The sequence below is a fragment of the Pseudopipra pipra genome, chromosome 1, assembly GCF_036250125.1.
Source record: "Pseudopipra pipra isolate bDixPip1 chromosome 1, bDixPip1.hap1, whole genome shotgun sequence".
NCBI classification, from domain to species: domain Eukaryota; kingdom Metazoa; phylum Chordata; class Aves; order Passeriformes; family Pipridae; genus Pseudopipra; species Pseudopipra pipra.
In genome coordinates this window covers 19,175,491-19,196,282 of record NC_087549.1, presented here as the reverse complement: position 1 = coordinate 19,196,282, position 20,792 = coordinate 19,175,491, and the positions used below count along the sequence as shown (strand labels likewise).

Genomic DNA, 20,792 nt, shown 5'->3' with positions numbered 1-20,792 from the left:
GATCTTGGAAAAGCAGAATAATTCATTTTACTCAGTGATTATATTCAATAAACCCATAGTTCCTGTTCTTATTTACTTTTTTGACTTTTTTTTTTTTTTACTGTTATGGGACAGTATTTCTGTTCTTTAGATTCAAGGTACTAGTCACAATTCTTTTGTCACAAATGGCACATTGGGCAGTTCTTAAGTGTGACTGAGATAATCTCTTAAAGGAAGTTGGAGTTAAAAATGACACTTCATTTATACTTTTAAGTAGCTAATGCCCATTTCTTACCTGTCCTTCCAACAGACATCAGTCTGGACCATGTTTCTCTGCCTTTTAGACCCTTATTTCCTAGAAACTAGGAGTGATCAGATTTGAAAGTGACATTTCATAGAGGAAACAGCAGGGGATGGACACATATGGAGAATAGAAAGGAACAGAAGATAAAGGTACTTGAAGTTAAAAATTAGTTACACATTTGAGAAAAGGGATGGGGAGAACACAAATGACATGAATTTTAGTAGCACTCCTACAATCCCCTTTCCCTAACGTGTGTGACCACAAACCATCAGATTTATTAATAGCTTTCATAATTTTTTTTTGTTCTCTTGATTATTTTTCCACCTATACTATCTACTTTAGACACAGACTCAACTTCAGGAACAGTATTGTTGGTTGCACCACACTGCTGGGCTGGAGGTTTAATTCGGTTTAATTCGGGCTACATCATTCTGTAGAAAAATGCATACACTGCAACTGAGGGCATGTTGTAAGGACATTCTAAGGTCTGTTGCTGTTTGCTGCTAGATGTCATCACAGAAAAAAAAGAATGCTCAAAAAGAGAGCATAGTTTGACTAGAGCAGTGGCAATTATCTCAGTACAAATCAATCTGACGACCAGAAAGATACAGGTACTTAGGCAGATGTGCAAATATGAGGAGCTTCACCTATCTGAGTTCTGACCCCATTCTGCATCTGACATCTGAAGCAACACAAAAAATAAGGAAAGGGGAGCTCCTCAATCAGCACTAAGGAGTGGGGGAAAAAAAACATAACAATTATTGCTTTTAAAATTATCATTAAGCAAAAATGAACCATCTCAGAATACACAAAACTTCCAAGAGTTAAATCTTTCTTAAAGAGAATTGGTAACCCTGGAAATCAAAATGTGGCCATGACTAATGATAAAGTGGCCCACTCAAGCTATTTATCTTCTGGATACAAAATGGAATTCTTTCTAATACAGGTAAAATAACTTGCAAACATTTGGTGTCTGTGAGCAGAAATGATAAATATTTTGTCAGTTCTTAGTGCAAGGTATACTTTTATTTTTGGTAGGAGAAAAAAGACTTTAATTTCTTTTTCTGTTGCGTTTCTTGTAATGTTATATTAGAGAGCAAATAGGAGCTATGAACAAAGATTTAAAATGATGAGCTGTCCCATGCCTGTTTACAAGTCAGGATTTCATTTTACATAGAGTTCTCTATAGCGACTTTTTAAAATTTAAATTAGAAACATGGCCAGCAATGCATGCAAAATGTTCATTCATTGTAGTAAACTACAAAAATATTGCTTTTATGCAATGAGAATGCCATTGTAGAATTTTAAAAGGCATAGAAATAAAAGACTCCGGATTGGAGTGATTTAAACAAACTCACTAGGATATAGTAGATGATTAAAATACAATCTATAATTACATTACACTGGTATCAGGTAAGGATAAAAGCCTATAAATACACTGGGGTCAGGGTAAGCATAAAAAATGAAACAGTTATTTGAATAATCTGAGATCAAGTTGCAGTAATTAAAAATGAATGTATTATTCAAATGAAGGAATTAGGTTACAACACTCCTCATATGAAAATATTATTGTGACAGACTGAAATAAGTTGGAAGCGATTTTGATAAAAAATTGGGGCAAGAAATGTAGTGATTTACATTGGGGAAAAAGTAGACAATCTGTGTGGGTGAGAGTATTTGCAACTCCTCCTTCAAATCCCTCATCAAAACTCATACCTTTCAGCTGGCCTTCGAGAATTATCCACTACCCCTAGCCTCTTCTTGGACATTGCTCTTTCAAATACACAGATCAATCCATTAAAAATTAAAAGTGCTGTAGCTAAGGACTCTACATGCACTCACGAAGGAATTAATGGGATCTGCACCCACTAGCAGGCATATTGCTTAATCTACCCCACACATTGCTGGTTATCCATTTTCACTGCCATTACACAGGTCATTTCTGTCATTTGTCTCCTGTTCTTTCTTTGTCGTCTCCTGTCAGTTTGGAGGCAAAAGTCTACACATAAGACTGACACAAAACGGTGTTATTTATGTAAATAGTTGATGGCTACTTACAAATTAAGCACTTGTTATTTTGTTATTATAAATAAAGGTTTTTGAAATCTGACCTTTCCACAGCAGACTCCTTGGGGCAGGAACATGTCTAGAGGTGTTCTGAATATGTAAACCAAGGATATTTAATTATTAATAATAATTAATAATGAAAGAATCAGAAAGTAACTTGGTGGTTTTTTCAGTGCTTTCATATCCCTTATATTAATTAACTTTTACAAGTGTACTTTGAGAGGCCTCTCTGAGTGGCTCTTTGCCATTGCCCGTAGCAGGAGGGTAGAGAGCTGCTCTGCAGGTGCACATATGCCCATCAGCAGGCCCATTTGAAATTCCCTCAGATAAGTGAATGACTGCACATCAGAAGTCAGAGCAAGATCAGGAGTAGCTTTCTTCATTTTTGCCCAGTGACTGCTGCCTTAAGTTCTCCTCAAACCTTTCTAACATCTGCAAGAGTCTATTGAGAAGATAATTTAGCTCACTTAAAATATGCCCAACTATGCCCTCTTAAGTCCTCGGTTGATCCTTTTATCATTGCATAGTATATTTAAGCCTCTCATTCTTACCTGTTAAATCCTTCATACATAGTCTCTTTTGTCTTCCCCTCAAAATTTTCTTTCCCCAAAAGGTGGTTGTTTGTCCATTTTATATCTTTTTCTTCTGCAGTGAGTTACACACTTCTCGATAAGTTGTTCATGCTAGAACTGCTGGTACTGCCAACTCTTTTCTTGCAATTCCTACTCAAATATATTATCATGGCACACTTCCATTTCCAGAGAACTGGATGTATCTATTAGATATAGATCAGATATCTGAGTAACACTTAAGGTCAAGAAGCTGAATAGTTTTGAATGACCTATCAAAAGCAGTCAAATAAAGCTTTAAAAAAAAAAAAGTTACAACTACAGCTATTTCCATTTCTCTAACATTATTCACTCTTCACCTGTCTGTGCAGTTAATTCAGCTAATAATACTGTGCACAGGTAAATGAGCAGTGAGATAAAATGTTAATTCAGATTCAGAAAGATGACTTGTGTAGAACTATCCTGAATTGATAACTGAAGGATGCAAGACACAGTATCTTATACACAGTTTGCACGTCTCTGGTAGTGCCATTAAGTAATGTACTCAGACCAGCTGCAGTATACCTGTGAAACAAAGTCTTCAACTTTAAAAATAAGTATCTGTTTAGTTGAATATCATCCCAGCAGACACTAAAGTCTTGAGAGAATTCTTGTAATGGCCAGTAAGTCAGATAGTTGCATATATATATTACATGTGCTACAGTGTATGTGTTACCTGACTGGCATATAGATTAACAATAATCAGTTAATATTTTATCAGTTTGTATTTAATGAAAACTGAGAATGTGGAGTGGAGTACAAGGCTGAAAGCTGATGGGAAAGAAAATGAAAAAAGAGAATTAAACGAGAGGAAGTTACCAACTGAGAACCCCCTAGCTAAAAAGACTTAAACACAGAATAAGAAGCTACACTGAAAGGCATTTTATATTGTTATGTCAAGCAGTATTTCCCAGGACTGGGGAAATAGGCCTAAACTGTCTCTTGTACACATAGGCAATATTTTCCATTATGAAGATAGGCACTAAATCCTATTTCCACTTCCAGGGCATAGAGAGCATTGATTTTTCCAGTGTCTTAATAAAGAAGTATGAGGACACATTTTTTGAGATAGGATAGTACAGGATCATCTTCTCAGAGCAAGAAGACACAGATTAAGGGAGAGAGTAATGGAGCATTTTAGTGATTCTGAGTTGTAGATGCAGATGGTTGTCCATGTGAGTGCTAACTTTTAGCAGAACAAAAAGATATGAGACAGTGAAGCATCTCCAGCAGGTTGTGTATACTGTGAGGTTCACTGCTTGTAAACTGGCCAGCATTCAATAGACCATGTTTTGGTCTCAGTCATACATAGGTTAGGCAATGATGAACTGTGTTTTTCCATAGTGCCAGATTGTATTCCATTTCCATACCCTAGAGAGATTCCAAGTTGTTCATTATACTTTGTCCTGGTTTAAAAGGAAGAGAGGTAGTAGATAATATTTAGTGTCCAATAGGACTGGTCAGAGAAATGCAGAGATGGGTTCATCAGCGGGGGGCTGAGGGGGTGATCATGAGAACACCCATATCAGCAGTGTAGATTTCCAAGCAGACTGGGAGGCTTGGTAGGTAATTGCTGCCAGTTCATTCTACTTTGTAAAAATCTTCTATTCTCAGAAGCATCCCAAACATTTAATAGAACTTTTCTTTAATCTCTGTGACTCTTTTACTTAGAGTAGCCTCATACCATTCCTCTTAAGATTTTGTGCAGTTTTAAGAAGGGGCTAGCCAGGACACAGGGGTTCATGCCAGCACTACGGAGCTAGCGGAATTTCACCTTGGTGTGTAATCCCTGCTCCTCCAAAAGCCAGATAGTTCTTTGGGGATCACTGCATGCTTGACATAAAATTTCTGCAGTACTCTCATGAGACAGAGATAAGTGTTCAAAGGTTTCCACAAACTTTTAACATCACGAGTCCTATGTGTTTCCATGGGAGTCACGCACCCTGGAATGCTGTTTTTGCTCAGCAACAGATATATTATGAAGTGACTGATGTTGAATAGTTTCCAGCCCTGGCTGCATCTTTTCACTCTCCAGTTTTGCAGGGGAATGATTTAAGCAGAAATAAGCACCCGCGTGGTTGTAGGTAAGCACAGGCGATTTCAATTAACATCTTATGGGCAGTGCCACCTTCGCTGTCTGGCTCAAGGAGTGCTCTGGCTGCAGATTTGGGGTGCCAGGCCAGAGGAGGGCGTGAGGCAGCCCAAGACCTCTGTGTCACAGCTTGGCTCCGCTCAAAAATTCACTTTCGTGAGGGCTTCAGCATCCACCACAGCCTGCCCAGCAGCAGTGATGGCAACAGCCATCACAGCCTGGACTCAAAGGCAACCATCACAGCCTGTCCGCAAAGTTTAGTGGAAGTGGAGGGACGCGGGGAGCCCAGCGCGGGGTGGGGGTCGCAGGGCAATGCCTCCTTGCGCTGTTTCCGGAGCAAAGAGGGGTGCTGCCCGGGTGAGCAGACAGCATTGTAAACGATATTATTCGCTTTGCGCTCAGTCCGGCAGTTTATTTAAAATATCACCTCCGGTACGGTCGGTGGGCGCGTGGCCCGGCGCCCTTTCCTGAGGGGGGACACATCTTCGCCACGGGAGCGACAGCATCTCGCTCTGTCGTGACAGGAAAAGCACGGGGCGGCTGTCGGGAGAGCAGCACGGGGGCGCGCGGAGAGGATTTAATCAAAGTTCCCGACAGCTCGCGGCGTTATCAGCCCCGGCGGTGCGATGTGCAGCCTTGTGTAAAATTAAATAAATAACGGGGCCCCCCCCCAGCGCGCCCGGCGGCGGCGCGGCGGCGCCATCTGCTGGCGGCGGCGCGGCACCGCGCGCTGGGCCGCGGGGGGGCGCTGCGGGGCGGGCGGGGCCGCCGCGGGGGGGTTTCTGAGGGACTGGACGTGACAGGCGGTGTTTCAATAGCGAAGTCTTATGACTTTGTCTTTCGTGTGGTAACCAAAAGGAATCTTAAATTCCAGCTTAGTGTCTCCCGATATTTTCCAATTTGTTTTTTGGGGTTTTTTTTGTGGTTTGTTTTTTGGTTTGGGTTGGGTTTTTTTACCGTTTTTTGTAATGTAATTGTTACACAAGTCTTTAAAACTGTGACTCTTCTAACTTTATAGCTTAGCTCAGCATTATCTTGCTAAGGATCTCATCCAGTCAAGTTACTTAAAGTTCACAATTCTTTACTGTGAGGGTGGTGAGGCACAAGCAGGTTGCCCAGAGAAACTGTGGATTCCCCATCCATGGAAATGTTCAAGGCCAGGTTTGGATGGGGCTCTGAGCAACCTGGTCCAGTGCAAAGTGTCCCTGCCCATGGCAGGTGGGCTGGAACTAGATGATCTTTAAGGTCCCTTCCAACCCAAGCCAATCTATGCTTCTGTGATTAAATAATTTATATGATGGGTGTAACCTACAGAGGTTTGAAAGATGTTTTTTATCACAAAACAAAACTTCTTCTTTACAAAATTTAAAAAAAAAAAAAATCACACATATGTTTTCTGTACCCATGCATGCTGTTCACTTTTCCCTCTGTTTCACCCCAGTTTGGGCCTTGTCCCAGAACTTGTGGATAAAAACTTAGGTACAGAGACCTGGTTCAGCTGGCATATTTATGACTACATGTATTTATATACATGTCAAATTACCTTAGTTTACAACCATCATTGTCTTGAGTGAAATGTGTCTTAAACAATGAAGTCCATAGGTACCAATCTGTCTTGTGAGTTTTATTTCCTTTTGCAGTTCTTGAGAGTGAGGTGGTGTTCTACGGGCAATGCTGGTAGTAACAGAGAGTCAGACAAAGGTGCTACGAGGTAGACAAAGATCAGTGAAGGAAATGAAACTGCTGTGAGCATGGGTGACAGGATCATCCTTTAATTTCTTGGATTTCAATACCATTAACAGGACGAACCTTCTTCTTTTGCTTTTAGATGCCCATTTTCCTCCTAGTGATGGCATAAAATGTTTTTCATGAAAAGCCTCACTTCGGCTAAATAGATCATTCTAGTCTGAATCTGGAAAGTCAATGGGAAATCAAGTTGCATTTAAGACATCTGTGCATTTTGTACAGATATTTTTGAAGACGTAAACTCGTCATCGGTCTGTGGTCACAGCCTTGTGTTCAGACCAGTGGGTGGCTGAGAGTGCAGATTGCAAAAATATGTGGTCGAGTGCATTGCACTAAATCATAGTGAGACTCTGTTAAATTCAATTTTTCATGCAGACACATCTTGAGGGGCTGCCATTCTCTACACAGTATCAATTCTCCTGTTTTCTCCCCCTCATACTTGAATATTTTAGGCATTTGACAAAATAATTCTTCCTTTGGGATGTATCAGCTTTAGAGCATCTGAATTAGTTAATTTTGAACTTTGTCTAAACTCTACCACCTTTCTCAGGACTTGGGCTAGAAAATAAAAGCATGTAAATTCACTTAATTTTCAGACATCCTCTCAACAAGATAGGCAAAATTCTCTTAAGGGTGACCTGTAGAGGGTCCAGGGAGCCTGCAGAATGCCTCAGACCCTGGCAGACTCCCCCCTAGGGAGCCAGTATGCTTTAACTGGCTTCCCATTGAAGCAGCTGTAAGAAGTGAATGCATAAGAAAGAAAGGTAATGAAAACTGACAAGTTGAAAAGAAATTGAGAGTTTAATCTGCAAAGTTGTGCTTGAGGGGGCTTCCATCATGATATTCCTATGGAGTAGCAAAAAGAGAAAAAAATTAAGAAACTGCAGAGTATGATGAATTTACATAATTTTTTCTTGCACCAGGCAGTATTTATTAATTTCTTTTCTGCCACTTTACAGCACCTCTTTGCCTCTCAAAAAGAGAAAATGAAGTATACAAAACCTGGCAGTCATAATGAATGTGTGAAATGCTCACAGATTATTTATAAGCATGCAAGTTATGTAGTTGTTGGAGATTCTCTCCCTTCTGCTCCTGCTTGGTGATGAAGAATGGTATTTTAATAGGCAGATGGTAAAGACAATTACAGTTTGGGGCTCAGCTGGGAGTTACATCAGTTTATTGCAAATTATTAGTTGATAAATGCTTTTGTTTACAAGCAAAGTCTTAAGCAGCTTTGTAATCAGTTTATCAGCTGCAAACTGAATTTTGACAGCTTGCCTTTGGGTATACAGTCACTTCTTTCCTGGCCATTTAGAAATCATGCTGACCAGGCAGGCAGAATGGCAGCTCCTATGCACCTGTAAAATGCTCAGTAAACTGGTATTTCTTATTAAGCCTGTTTTAAAAGAAATCATCAAGTACAGAATCCTTCGTAATTGCTAATCCATGTTAGTGTGTGCAACAAGAATCTTAACTGTTTTCTCATTCATAATCTTTTCTGTAGTTCCATTGTGACCAGAAGTAGCTCAGTCTTTGCTTTCTTTGCTTTCTGTTAACAGACTCTTACTAGATAAACTAACTGGGAGACTGGCAGTGGTTTACAACACGTGTTTACCTTGGACACTGTATATAGCTTGGAAGGTGGCAATGCTTTTGATCATTTAGAGTTTTCAGTTAGTTTAATTCTAGCTTCTACTTCAAAAGACAGAACTATGATACGTGGTGTTTAACACATTTGGAGGAAATCTGGGGTATCTGTATGGGGGGTTGTGTGCGTGTGGTGGTGGTTTTTTTAAATGAAGTACTTTTTAAATAGAAAAGACTGGGTTACATGCTTGTTGTAGCTTCTATGGCATTTACATTTTAGACCATACTAAACATGCAAATGTACTTTTAATGCCTTTTTACTTAGTTGCTGGTTTAGTAAGAGAGACACTGATTTGTCACAGTCTTCTTTCCACTGCAGCCAGTGTAAAACGTTCTAATGGTTTACATGGGAGCAAGACTTTTTTTGGAATCAAGAAGTGCTTCTTTGCTTCCATGATTGTTACAGCTGAGGCAAACTAGTTTCTGAACTTCAGCCTGCGAGCTGAACATTAAAATGAGGAAAGTTCCAAGATAACTTGCAATAATAGTGACTGTTTTTTTTCTCAGGGTTACAGTCACCTAAATGCTCCAACTGCTGTTCATTATAAAAGGTGACTTTTGTTTCTCACATAGCTGTAAACTTTTTCTGGAGTGTGGCCCCTGTATTGAATAAGCAACCAGGTCTCATAACCAATATTTCTTACTTCAGTTTTACCATTCTATAACTTCTCCATTTCTCCTTTTATTTATTGTGTTGATTTCCTTTACAAATACAACCTATCACTACAGCTCCTGCTGTATAATCCTTCCTTCTGCTCAGGTACCTCTACCATTCACTCTGCATTTGCCCAGGGGCAAGAAATGAGCCCTACAGTAGCAGGTGCAAGACAGTAGAAAATCCATTGATAAGATGCAGTGTACTCTGCTTTCCCTGTAAGAAAGAGGTGCCATTAAAGCATAGCTATTGTCTCATTTAATCACCTCTTTTTTTCATACACTCCAGCCTAACGAAATAACTCTGAAAAGACAATCCACAGGCATGATTGTGTTGGTAAGGCTACAAAAAGGTCACCTTACAGCTGTGCTGTTATGGAAGCGGGGATTGTAGGAATGTGTGTATCTGAAGCTCTGCTTCAGAGTAATTGGTTTCAGTGGTCCATTTTCTCCCTCTGAAACCTGGTGCATCCACAAAAGCTGGGGGGGAGCAGTGGGCGTTACCTGGGAATGTCTCCTGGGAAGCTCTTTGGAGAGTGCCCATTCAGTGGTCCTGCAGAAAGTAAAAGGGGAGATGAGTGTGCTGTGACAGTAAGTCCTAGATCCTTTGCAGTGGTTATGGGAGTGCAACATGGGCAATGTCAGCAAGGGTTTATCGTTTTTTTCCAAGCTGTTTATCATTTCCTTTCTGAAGGATTAGTAAGTTCTGAAATAACACTCAAGTGAGACCTAATTCAAATGTAAAAAAGGTGTAGCACTCAATTCAAAACAGAGGAATTAGCAAAGAAATGAGAAACAAAAAAAGGAAGAAATTGGTAAACTTGGGAAAGAACTTCGTTGTTTGAGTTTATGCTGAATTAAGAAAATATAACAGGTTTAGCATTTGTGGCAGGCTTTAATTTCAACCTCTGAGCAGCAGACTTAACTTCTCGTGATGTGGGAGGATATTACAGTTTTCAGCTTCATTCTGTAAGTATTGCCATTTGTGCCAAACATTTAATAGTTTTACGCTGTGGACTGTCGTCCACCAGGAGCTGATATCACCTAAGACTTTTTAGAGCCATCTAATAGAAAGATATGTATTCATTCTGATTAGCCCAGGATTTGAACGAGGGTCCCAGAAGAGATATATAAGCCTCTTAAATGCATAGAACTTCTAAGGATATGGGTTTAACTGTCTCCCCCTGTGGTAAATAAGCTGTGACAGCTCTATCAGGGGGGAAAATGGCAAATAAAATTACCACATTATTTTCCTGTGAATATTTTCGGAGGACTAATCTATTTTGCCTCTTTACCTAATAGAACTCTGTTGAGCTACATGCGGACATTTAATTGGAGGAAGCACATAGAAATCCTCAAACAAACAAAATACAGGCACGCAACAATGGGAAAAAATAAGAGGTCCAAATCTAAGCGTTTGTTACACTCCTTGCTCTGCAGAAACAGTGTGCTGCATTTGAGGTTCAGCTGATGAAGATTTTTGCAGAATTTGAGAGCTGCTGCAATACAGATGGTGATGTTAGTGATAGCTGTATTGCAGCAAGGGAAAGACCTACCCCTGACACTGACACCAAGATGCCAGGTTTGGGAGCTCTCTCCCTTAGGACTGGCGAGTTCCTTTCATATTTTTCTTTTCCTCTTTATCAGCTATATAATGCCTGACAGTTTTAACTATAAAATCATCTATTCAGATGAACACACTGTCAGCTGTCAGCATATGACTAAGCTGAAGTCAGGCCCAAAGCTCAGGCTGACTCTTGGGCAGGAGTAAGAGCTATATTCCTAAGGAGCATTTTCTTCCCTGTTTCTGGAAAGAGATTTTATATCTCAAAATGCAGGGATTTTAAAATCTCCTTTTTTAATTTGACTAATGCCTTTCAGGTGAGTATTTTTCTGTTGCTTTGTTCTGAAAAATATTATTGCAGTTCCTTTATTTTGCCTTTTGTTTAGTGAGGTAAAAATTAAGAAGTCTTCGTATTCTGTGCTGAACGCAAAGGTAACAGTAAAAGTGGAACAGAATTGGTTTGTCCATTGGTCTAATTTTATGGAGTATAATAGATTTTCCATTTTTTGCAGTCAGTATACTTATAGTATGCAGTGGGTTAGTCAAAATTAAAGGTCAAGTATCTTTTGGCAATCTCCTTTGATCAGTAAACAAGGAAAAATTATAGAAGATGCTAAGTAATCATCTCATTAATGTAGCACTAAAGCTGTTTTTTGTGAGAGTTTGAGAAATCTGAATTTGCAGGGGTGATTTTTGAGACAGTTCACTGAGAGATGGCTGGAACCATGGTATTAAAATGCATTAATAGCAAAAATGCTGTGCAAAGTATGTATTTTGTGTACACATGTGAAAAATGCTAAGAATTATTTAGCAACTGGAAAGCCTGTTCACAAAATGTGTTTGATTTATTGCTGTATACACCACAGATCCGTATCACATATTCTTACATTATTTTATTCAAAAACTTGTATGAACCATGAGTTGGCATGTTGGAGAATACTGAAAAGGCATTAATCAACCCAAATAAACAAGTACATAGATCTATCTAACAACTATGAAGTAGTTAATAAATTTTTAGCAATTTTATTACAGAAAAGAGGTCTAAAAGAGTAGTGCTTAATTATCTGGACTCCTCTGTGCTGGGCTCTCTTTTGATTGTATTAATGAAGCAGCTGGCCCATTGTTTCTCTTTAATTCCTCTATTGTTTTAAGAATATGTCACAGCTCTTTATTCTTTTATCAGGTGCTGTGCAGGAGGATTCACACAATAACTCATATTCCTACTGTATTTGCCAATGCACAAAGAAACCTCCAAAGCATTTTTCAAAGAAGGGGCACACATAATTTATAAGTTCTGTTCCTTGTACCACTCTACTGTCAAAAATTTCAACAGTATTGGATTTGAATGAATTATAATTTTTTTATTAAACAATGTGTCTACATATAGATATATGTACTTTGTTCATGTCAAAAATTAGAGATCTGCCCGGTAACTTGTGCCTACTGAAATGGCATTCATTGTGCTGTCATCACAACTCCATGGGTGAGAAGCAGGAAGAACCCAAATATGAAGATCCCATCCTGTTCTGATATGCAAATTCTCCTTAAATGCTTAACCTGTGCAACAAAGGAGGGAAAATAATAAATTAACTTCAACCCTCATTACCATTACTTAAAAGCTTCATTTTTTACAAATTGGAATATTTCATTAGGAGAGGAAGGTCTGATTCAGTTTACAGTGCCTGGGAGTTGCTAAGAGTAACAGTCTGTTGTTTAAATAAATTCTGATAGTCTTTTGACCCTTCTTGGAAAAAGATGTGTGTACAGGAAATGGCTATTATGTTTTTGCAGTAACACAGTCAAATCCAGTAAGCATAAATTTTACTACGTGAAAGTAGTACTTCTGAATTAACTGGCATTGAATACTTGTTTTAATAGAAATTGCCATTGATTTCCTAAACTTCTGTGAAAGATGTATGCCATTTCTGGGTCAAGAAAACTAGACTCAGATGGTTCAGCTAGGAAAGCCAACTGATATTAAAGACAGGAAAACTGGGGTTGCCTTTGAATATATGTTTATACATCATGATGCTGCTTCATCTGTGAAACAGCTGTAGTCAATGGAAATACTGGTTTTAGCTACTTGCTTTCTAAAGTCACTTTTCCTAAAAGCAATAGTATGAATCAAGAGGCTTTATGGTTTCATCCATTTTGAAGGTCTTCTCTTTCTTTTCTTTCAGTGGAGTTAGGTGAGTCTGTCCATGTATATATATATTTTTTTCAGACTGTGATCCACAGATTCCAAATGACCGTTCTTTAAAGTCTGCAAAGCATAAGTGGGAAAAAAAAAATAGCAGCCCACTATCAGAAGGCTCACTGTGCAGATTTCTGTGTCTTCCCTGGAAGTGGTGTAGGGTTCTGAGAATCAAAATGGGTGAAGGGCCATTGCCTTAATTAAATTTTCAGAGCAAATCGTTAATTCCAAATATCATAATAGAGGTTACTTTGTTTAAAAAAAAAATCAAATGTAGAAGAAAAAAATAAAGGCTGTTAAAAAAAAAAGGCAAGTTTTTTTCTATTTTAGGTGTCTGTCCTACATAAAGTTTTGTATTTGCATGCATATCTATCACCACATTACTCCCTTTTCTGAATACAGGAGATAGAGTATTATTGCATTTAAGTGTGATTTAATTGGTTCAATTTACTATATATTTTTTATACAAAGTGTGATTTCATATCTTGATGAGTCCAGATGTAGTTATGCTTCTGGTTTACAGCATCCCATTGCTTGCATGTTATTATTTTTACAAAGCAAATGTCTATCAATCACAGAGATAAATTAGAAAAAATTGTGCAAACATGACACATTGCTAAGATTTTTTCAGCATGCTATGTAATTATTAACCTGATTTTTTGCCATTGAGGGAAGCCATGAATTACAGATAGCATGGATGAAGTTAAATGCTTTTATATTAGATAAATTTTCTTATACAGTTATTCTATATGTATGGCCATACAATATAATTGAAGCTTTGTCAGCCCTGTAGCCTAGCAACAGATAATACTGTTAGGTTACTGAATTGCTCCTGGTTGACAAGTAGGGAGTATTTTTGTGTTTATCATGTTTGCTAATGATGGGATCCTTTCCAAAAGGCTTGTCTTAATCTTAATTAGAGTTTATCAGCAGAGGTCTGCATGACATTGTGCAGACACTGATTTCATAAATAATAAAAAGTGCAAGTGAAAAATTTGGCAGGAGAAGAAGATATTTAAGACCACTGATTCTCGTAAGAGCAGCATGAATTTCCAAAATGTAATCAAGTTTGAACTGTGACTCTATTCTTTATTATCAAAACTTGCAGTACACTCCACTGCAGTTTTGACAGCAATTATGAGTATGATTTATAAGCTTCCTGTTAGGAACCAGATCTGTTTGCACAAGAATCTTGATCATAAACATTACAAAGAACAGTAAGTCCACAGTTTTTCAGGGACTTCAGGACCTTACTCTGTCATTTTCATAGAGAGCTGGTTTTTTTTTGTTTTCTGGGTTTTTTTTTTTTTTGGTTTGGTTTGCTTTGGTTGGTTTTTGTTGTTGTTTTTGTGTTGGGGGTTTTTTTGGTGTGTTTTCTTTTTTAATTTTATTTTATTTAAGGGTGTTGGTGTTTTTTTTCAAGTAGCAGAAATATTTGCAGTGAAAGATGTAGACAAAGAAGAGAACCCTGAAATAAACTTTCTATTTGGTGGAAGCTCTGGAGGTATCAGATAACTGCTTCAGTGCCTGATGTCATTTGGTAAAGAACTCATGCCAATGCAATTGGAATGTAATTTTTTGCTCTAGTTTGCACATCATGATATTCTTTAACTTTCTCATCTTTTGATGTTTAAATAAATGAGCATTTTTAATTCCTTGCAATATGAACTAGAAAAAGCGTTCAAATAAATGCATGGCATTTACAGACATTTTTATTCTCTTCTTATGTTTGATATGTATGTGTTATATATCACGTAAATTTCTTTGGTTTAACTTTAGATATAAAACAATACATTGCAGGCTCAAGAAGCTGCAATTTCACAGAGCTCTCCAATGTTTCAAAGCCTTCTGGTAATCTAAACCCTTCCTTTCTGCTCTGGCACAAGAGTAAGACTCTTCTTAGCCCACCACATAAAACCACTAAGACCCCTTTCGGTGTAAATGATGTGATGGAGAGGAAAGGTAGTCGGGTCTTCCGTTGCATACTCCACACAGGCACACACCTTTCCCTAGCTATTGCCTCTGATGGGCGGTATGATTTGTCCTGAGATAAGAACACCAGGTGGGAATTGTCCTAAGAACAGAATACCGGGTGGGAATTGCAGGAGGAACTGCCTGGATTGCTTGCATAACGAACGCATTCCAGAGCGGGGAGGGGGTGGGGGGTGGCTGTGATGATTGTGGTTGACTTTGGTACACTTCGGCCTGGAAAAGGATATTAAATGCTGGTGGAGACCAGGCCAGCTGGGCAAACTGGTCTCCCAAGGTTGCAGGCAGCTTCCAAATGGATTCCCTCCACCCTACCCTGCCCTCGGCAGGGACTCCTGCAGAGTATGTCCAGCCCGAAGATGGGGAACACTCAGTTTCGTAAGGATGAGTAAAAGCACTTAAGATCCTGTCACATATGGAGATAAAATCCTAAAGTAGTTAAATGAGTGCTTTGTTGCTTTTAAATTGTGCATTCTGTAAAGCCAAAGACTGTAAATGAACCTGTTTGTTTTATAACCCTTTAGACTTACTTATAATATATACTGCATTGACAATATTTAGATACTGTATCATCCATAAATTGAATTATAATCATCCACATAATTAGTGTTATATTTCTTGCACCTGACTGAGAGTCTTCCCTCTACTACTCTGCCACAATGGATGACCAGTGTACTCATTATGGGCAAGAAGAGGCCCAAAATCACCAGTCTGCTGTTGTCTTGTCTTCAAATCATATAATCATGACTATTTCAGAGGCACTGTCTGTCACTCGTCTCTGTTAAAACTTATCTGATAGTTCATCCTTTCTCTTCTTCTGTTGCCTGTGTCTGTCTTCGGATTGAGACACTTGGCCTGGTAAAACTTTGGTAGAACAATTTCACTCTTATAGGCTTTTTCTAACTAAAGGAAGAGTTGGTTAAAAAAATCTAGTCAGTTTAGTGAGAACTTCATCTCATATAAATAACAGTCCTCTACGTTTCCTTCTGAAATCTTCACGTCTTTGCAAATATTTCATGCAAACATCTTCCTATCTCCTTCTCATCACCACTGGTACTTGACTAAGGCTTCCATATTATCCCTTTGAAAACCTGTTGTTAACACTGCCCTTTGCTTTATGAAAAGTTGTTGTGCTCCTTAGAAATTGCTGTATATATGTCAGTTGTGTCTTAGCCTGTGGAATTGTTTGTAGGAAGCAAGAACTTTTTTCCTGTTTTGTAGCTGCCACCTGTAAGGAAGCCGTTATCTCTGACAAAGATGTCTGGACAGCACAGTAATTCAAATGATAGTCATGGTTGGAACTTCCTATTAAATTTGGAAGCCTCTGCTGGGTGCTCTGCACTTGACTGACTTGTACTCTTTCCTTGACTGTGCAGTAGAAGGCTCAAGAAGACTTTTCCACAGTCTTCCCATTTTGCATGAAGGTCAGGGGAATAAAGTCATTTACATCTTTCAAGACAGCGGCCCTTGCTTTACCCTGTGCAGGGAAGCATAGAAGGGGACAAGTGAGGACTGCACCCTGTGGGTGATTTTTGCTGCAAAGGTCTTATGCTTCATTTCCAGTAACTGGAAGAATGCATCATTTGGGAGCTCATCTGGGGATCTAACTTAACACAACATCATGTGCTGATGAAAACATGGGCATGTATGTCATGATCACTTAAATGCCTCATTTCCTATAGAGTGGGATGGGAGAAAGCAAAATAACAGTGTATTTCTTGAGTCTGAATCCTGCTGGGCTGAAGGTTTGTATTCATATGCAGGAATGGATTTAACTTCTGTACTTCTGGTTCCCTTTATTAAACCAAGCTAGAGACTGTTGTGCTTCCAAAGCCATCACACATCCCACCCAGCTGTGCCTGCCGTAGGTGTGACAGTCTGCAGGAGATGGGTGGATCAGGCAGCTGGGGTCACTGCTCGCTTCAGCTGTCCGAGTTTAATCTGTTGCTGAACAGGAATCAACACCCTGAGGAGCTCTAACGCCAGGAGACTGAGTCAGCCTTTTAGCTGATCCAGACTGATTGCAGCTGGAGACCCAGTAATCACTCTTTTTTTGGAGGTTGGGTTTGTTTTTTTCCCCAAGGGTACAGCATGTCGAGACGTTTGCTGGGATAGAGAAAGTCTCAGATTTGCACCATTTAATGCTGTAATCTTGGAGGCTAGTAAACCTTAGTATTCTTTGGTCCCCTCACATTCAATTTTTTGTAAACTTTGGAGCACCTTCAACTGCTGTATTACTGAAGGGTGAATACAAAAACACTTTTCTGCTTTGAAACTTCTACACCACTTTGAGGTCTGGAAGCTTAGCGTATTTTACCACTGAAACACAGTGTTACTGATGCTGTTTTGTTTGTTCATCTTTGAGAGCTAATAGACTGGTTTAATTAATTGTCCAAGATTTCTCTAAAACAATGTCCTAATTCTTCCATTTAGCTGTGGCATATCATACACTGTTGTTATCTCCTCTACCAGATTTTTGCAACAAGTTGTTTTAAAACTATAATCTCGTTGAGGGGAAAAAAATGAAGTGCAGTTGAAAAGGCAGTTATGCCGAAAGATAAACACAGCAATATTACTTATCAAAACGAGTACAGTTTTTGCTTGCCTAATGAATGCAACATATAGGTTTTTCTATATATACAAAACCCAAGGAAAAAAAAAAAGCTTTATAACATATAAAGTATGCAACATTATTTCAGGCATAACTGTATTGGATATGCATCTAGGCCTGAGAGTGTAGATAACACAATATAAGTGCTTTGCCTGTCTAAACATGTTAAATAAATGAGCATTCACTATCGCATTCAAATACATTAGTAGATGTACTCGCATAGTTAATTTTCTTTTTAATGCACTACACGTGACATTTGCTATAGTGTATCTTTCTGTTTGATGAAAATTCTTCTACTTCCCCCCCCCTTTAAACAGACCTTTATTTGAATAAGCCTTTATGGAACAGATCTTTGGCATATCTTCTTTTCAGGAAGTTCAGTCAGTGTAAGCAGAGATAAAGCAGTCATGTTACGAAGAATATTACATAAGGGAAGATTTTTTAGAGAAAAAGGGTGACAAACATAAGGGAGGGGAAGAACGCCCTTAAGAGGAAATCTGATTTCTTTCTTGCAGCTGTTTGATTTTATTGAGCTGTGATTTGCTATTCAAAATAAAGCGAACTTGGAGTTATGAAAAAATATACAGGAAGTTTGGTGAAAATAATGTTGAGAAAAGTGCTGTATAAATTATTTTCACCTATATCTTGATTTTCATATTACTGCCTTTTTAGGAGACAAAATGAAAAATTCAAATGAATATTCATAGTGCAAATAGTTAGGAAAACTGTCCTCAAACTGTTATCCTTATATATGAAAATTACTATATTGATAGAAGGAAGACTAAAAGTAAAAATTATATGCCTCTTTACCTTGAATAAACCATTGAAATTTAAAAAAAAAAAAAAAAAAAAGGAGTATGAAGATATGGCACTGATGTTTTAAGGTCTGGAATCTGATATCATCAATTAAATCTTTCTACTTTTATGTTTCCTTTAGGAGGGCAGCTTTGGTGTACCACAACCAAGGCCATTTCAGAGGGTGAAGAGCTGATTGCCTTTGTTGTAGATTTTGACTCAAGGCTGCAAGCTGCCAGTCAGATGACTCTCACAGAAGGCATGTATCCTGCCCGCCTGCTGGACTCCATACAATTGCTCCCTCAACAAGCTGCAATGGCATCTATTTTGCCTACAGCTATTGTGAACAGTAAGTGATGAATACTATTCTCTGGCTGTTTTTTTAAAACAGCAGTACTTTAAGGCACATATGAAGAGCTAATCAGCAACAGTGAATTCAAGACCACAGAAACCACACCACAGCTCGAAGCCTGCTTTTGTTCCCCCATCATCTCAGATGAACTCACAGCTGTAAAAGGAGTAAAAACAGCAGTCTGGCGAGAGCCTCACCCAGAGTACCCAACCTGCCCTCGTGTGGACGTTCTGTGATCTGCTGCCAGAGGCAGTAGGATCAGAAGCTGTTCAAGTAGATAAGATAGGTCGGCTAGCTCTCAAAGTCCAGCCTCTGGTGCTCAAGGAAGCTTGTTGCTTACAGATGCAGCTTCTGGTAATAATTAATGATACTCAGTGGTAGAAAAGAAACACATCTCTTCAGTGGCTGTTTTAAAATGCAGTGGAGATCATGCCTTATAGCAGTGGCTATCCAAAAATGTATTTACGTCCTCTGGTCATCAATAGACCCTATCATGGACAAAATACAGTATGCAATTGAGTGCTGTCCTTAGAGAGGAGGGACATGAATGTTCCTGAATGGGGAAAATTCAGCTTGAATTAAATTTTATATCTTTAGGTTTTTCTTATTACTGCTTTTTAACTTTACACAGCCCTAGTTCCTCATTCTCCTTTCTAAGTACTTTTCAAATATATTAACTGCCACCATGATCCTCACTAGCCATCACCTAGACTTATTGCACATTCTTACCTCTCAGCACTTTGCAAGTCTATTCATTTAGACTCCATGTTGGAGCACTCCTCCATGTTTCCTGTGGTTTCTAACTATTATAATTAGTTATAGTGAACTACTGAACACAGTATTTCAGGTGTGAATGTACATGCAAGCACATGATCTGCCACTCAGACTCACACCTAATAATACTGAGTCTTGAACAGTCGCAACGTTTTGAAGCTCTTCAGACAGGACTAGTTAAAATATTCATGGTAATACATTTAATTCCATGTTTTTCTTTTATTGTTGTCGTTGTTTGGTTTTTGTAAGTGCTTTTCTGGGTAAACAATTCTGATAGCTACACATTTATTGTTAGCCTATTTTAAAAGATAAACGTTTCAGTGTCCAAGTCATCCAAGTCCTCCCTTCCAGAGAGTGAGTTACAATATCCTCATGCCCCTTTAGCTAAGCACATTCATTTTTACCCCAGCAGTGGGGCAGCTGTGGGCTGATACACTTGTTCACAGAAACAGCAATTAGCATTGCACAGGACCTTTCCAAAAGAAGGTGTCAGAAGCAGCTAAAATGACATGAAGTCACTAAAGGTAGGGCAGACCTGTGTTTATAGTCAACAGATGCAAGGGAGCCACTGGAATGAGTTACCTTGCCCAAAGGGCAAAGACTCGTGCACAGCTTGTTTCAGCTGAGGGTGTATTCTTGCATAAATCTACAAGGCCAACTCTGGTCTTTGGCAAAGTAGTCAGATTTCTACAGCATTACACTTCTGGAAACACAGCTGCTGTCAGCACTGCCTTTTGCAGAGCCCTGGAAAGCCACACTGAACGTTGCTAAGACAAGTCTAAGTTTATGGTCCATCAGCTCTTTCTATACAGGTTTAGCAGCAACTCAGTAACCTCTGTATTCTTGACCCCAGGAGAATGCTTAAATAGCAAATGTCACTGCTGAGATCTTTCTACCCTGGTTCCAACTCTGCCTCTGACCAGACTGGGCTGCTTTTACATTTCATTGTTGAGTTGATGAAATTCAGTTTCTTCATTGAAGTCTTAAACTAGATACAAGTCCAGTAATATGCCAGATGCACCTCTAGATCTGTAGTGAGACGTGTCTTAACATACTTTCTCTAGATCTCTGAAAAAAAGTCAGTTTCTAGAAAAAGCAGGTGTTGTAGGTTTGGGTTTTTTTTACGTTTCCTAACATTTTCTAGTTTAAAAAAACAAAATTAGGATATCACCTTTGGCTCATGCAGCTTGAGCTTGAATATTTCATTTCCTGAATTGATCTATTTCATGGCTGGGCTTCGCGAACGAAGATTTGGGAAGGGCTCTACCCGCGTTTGTTGCAGGCGCGTTGGTGGCTAAAAAGGCCAATACGAGACAGGCATGACCGGTTGCAAAAGGCACAGCAGAAAGACTCCTTAGGTGGTATATTCTGCAAGGCACGATTCTTTCTGCGTTGTCTTTTCTCCTCAAGAGTGAT

General features: G+C 38.9%; 1 protein-coding gene across 6 annotated transcripts in view; it reads left to right on the top strand.

The window, feature by feature from the left end:
- Window positions 1–20,792, top strand: part of ZFPM2 (zinc finger protein, FOG family member 2) — a 309,968-nt gene that overhangs the window by 279,687 nt on the left and 9,489 nt on the right. For all 6 annotated transcript variants that reach the window (XM_064646901.1, XM_064646870.1, XM_064646863.1 and 3 more), the window contains one exon: window positions 18,393–18,599. In XM_064646901.1, the coding sequence (XP_064502971.1) occupies window positions 18,393–18,599 (207 nt within the window). The remainder of the gene's footprint in view (window positions 1–18,392; window positions 18,600–20,792) is intronic.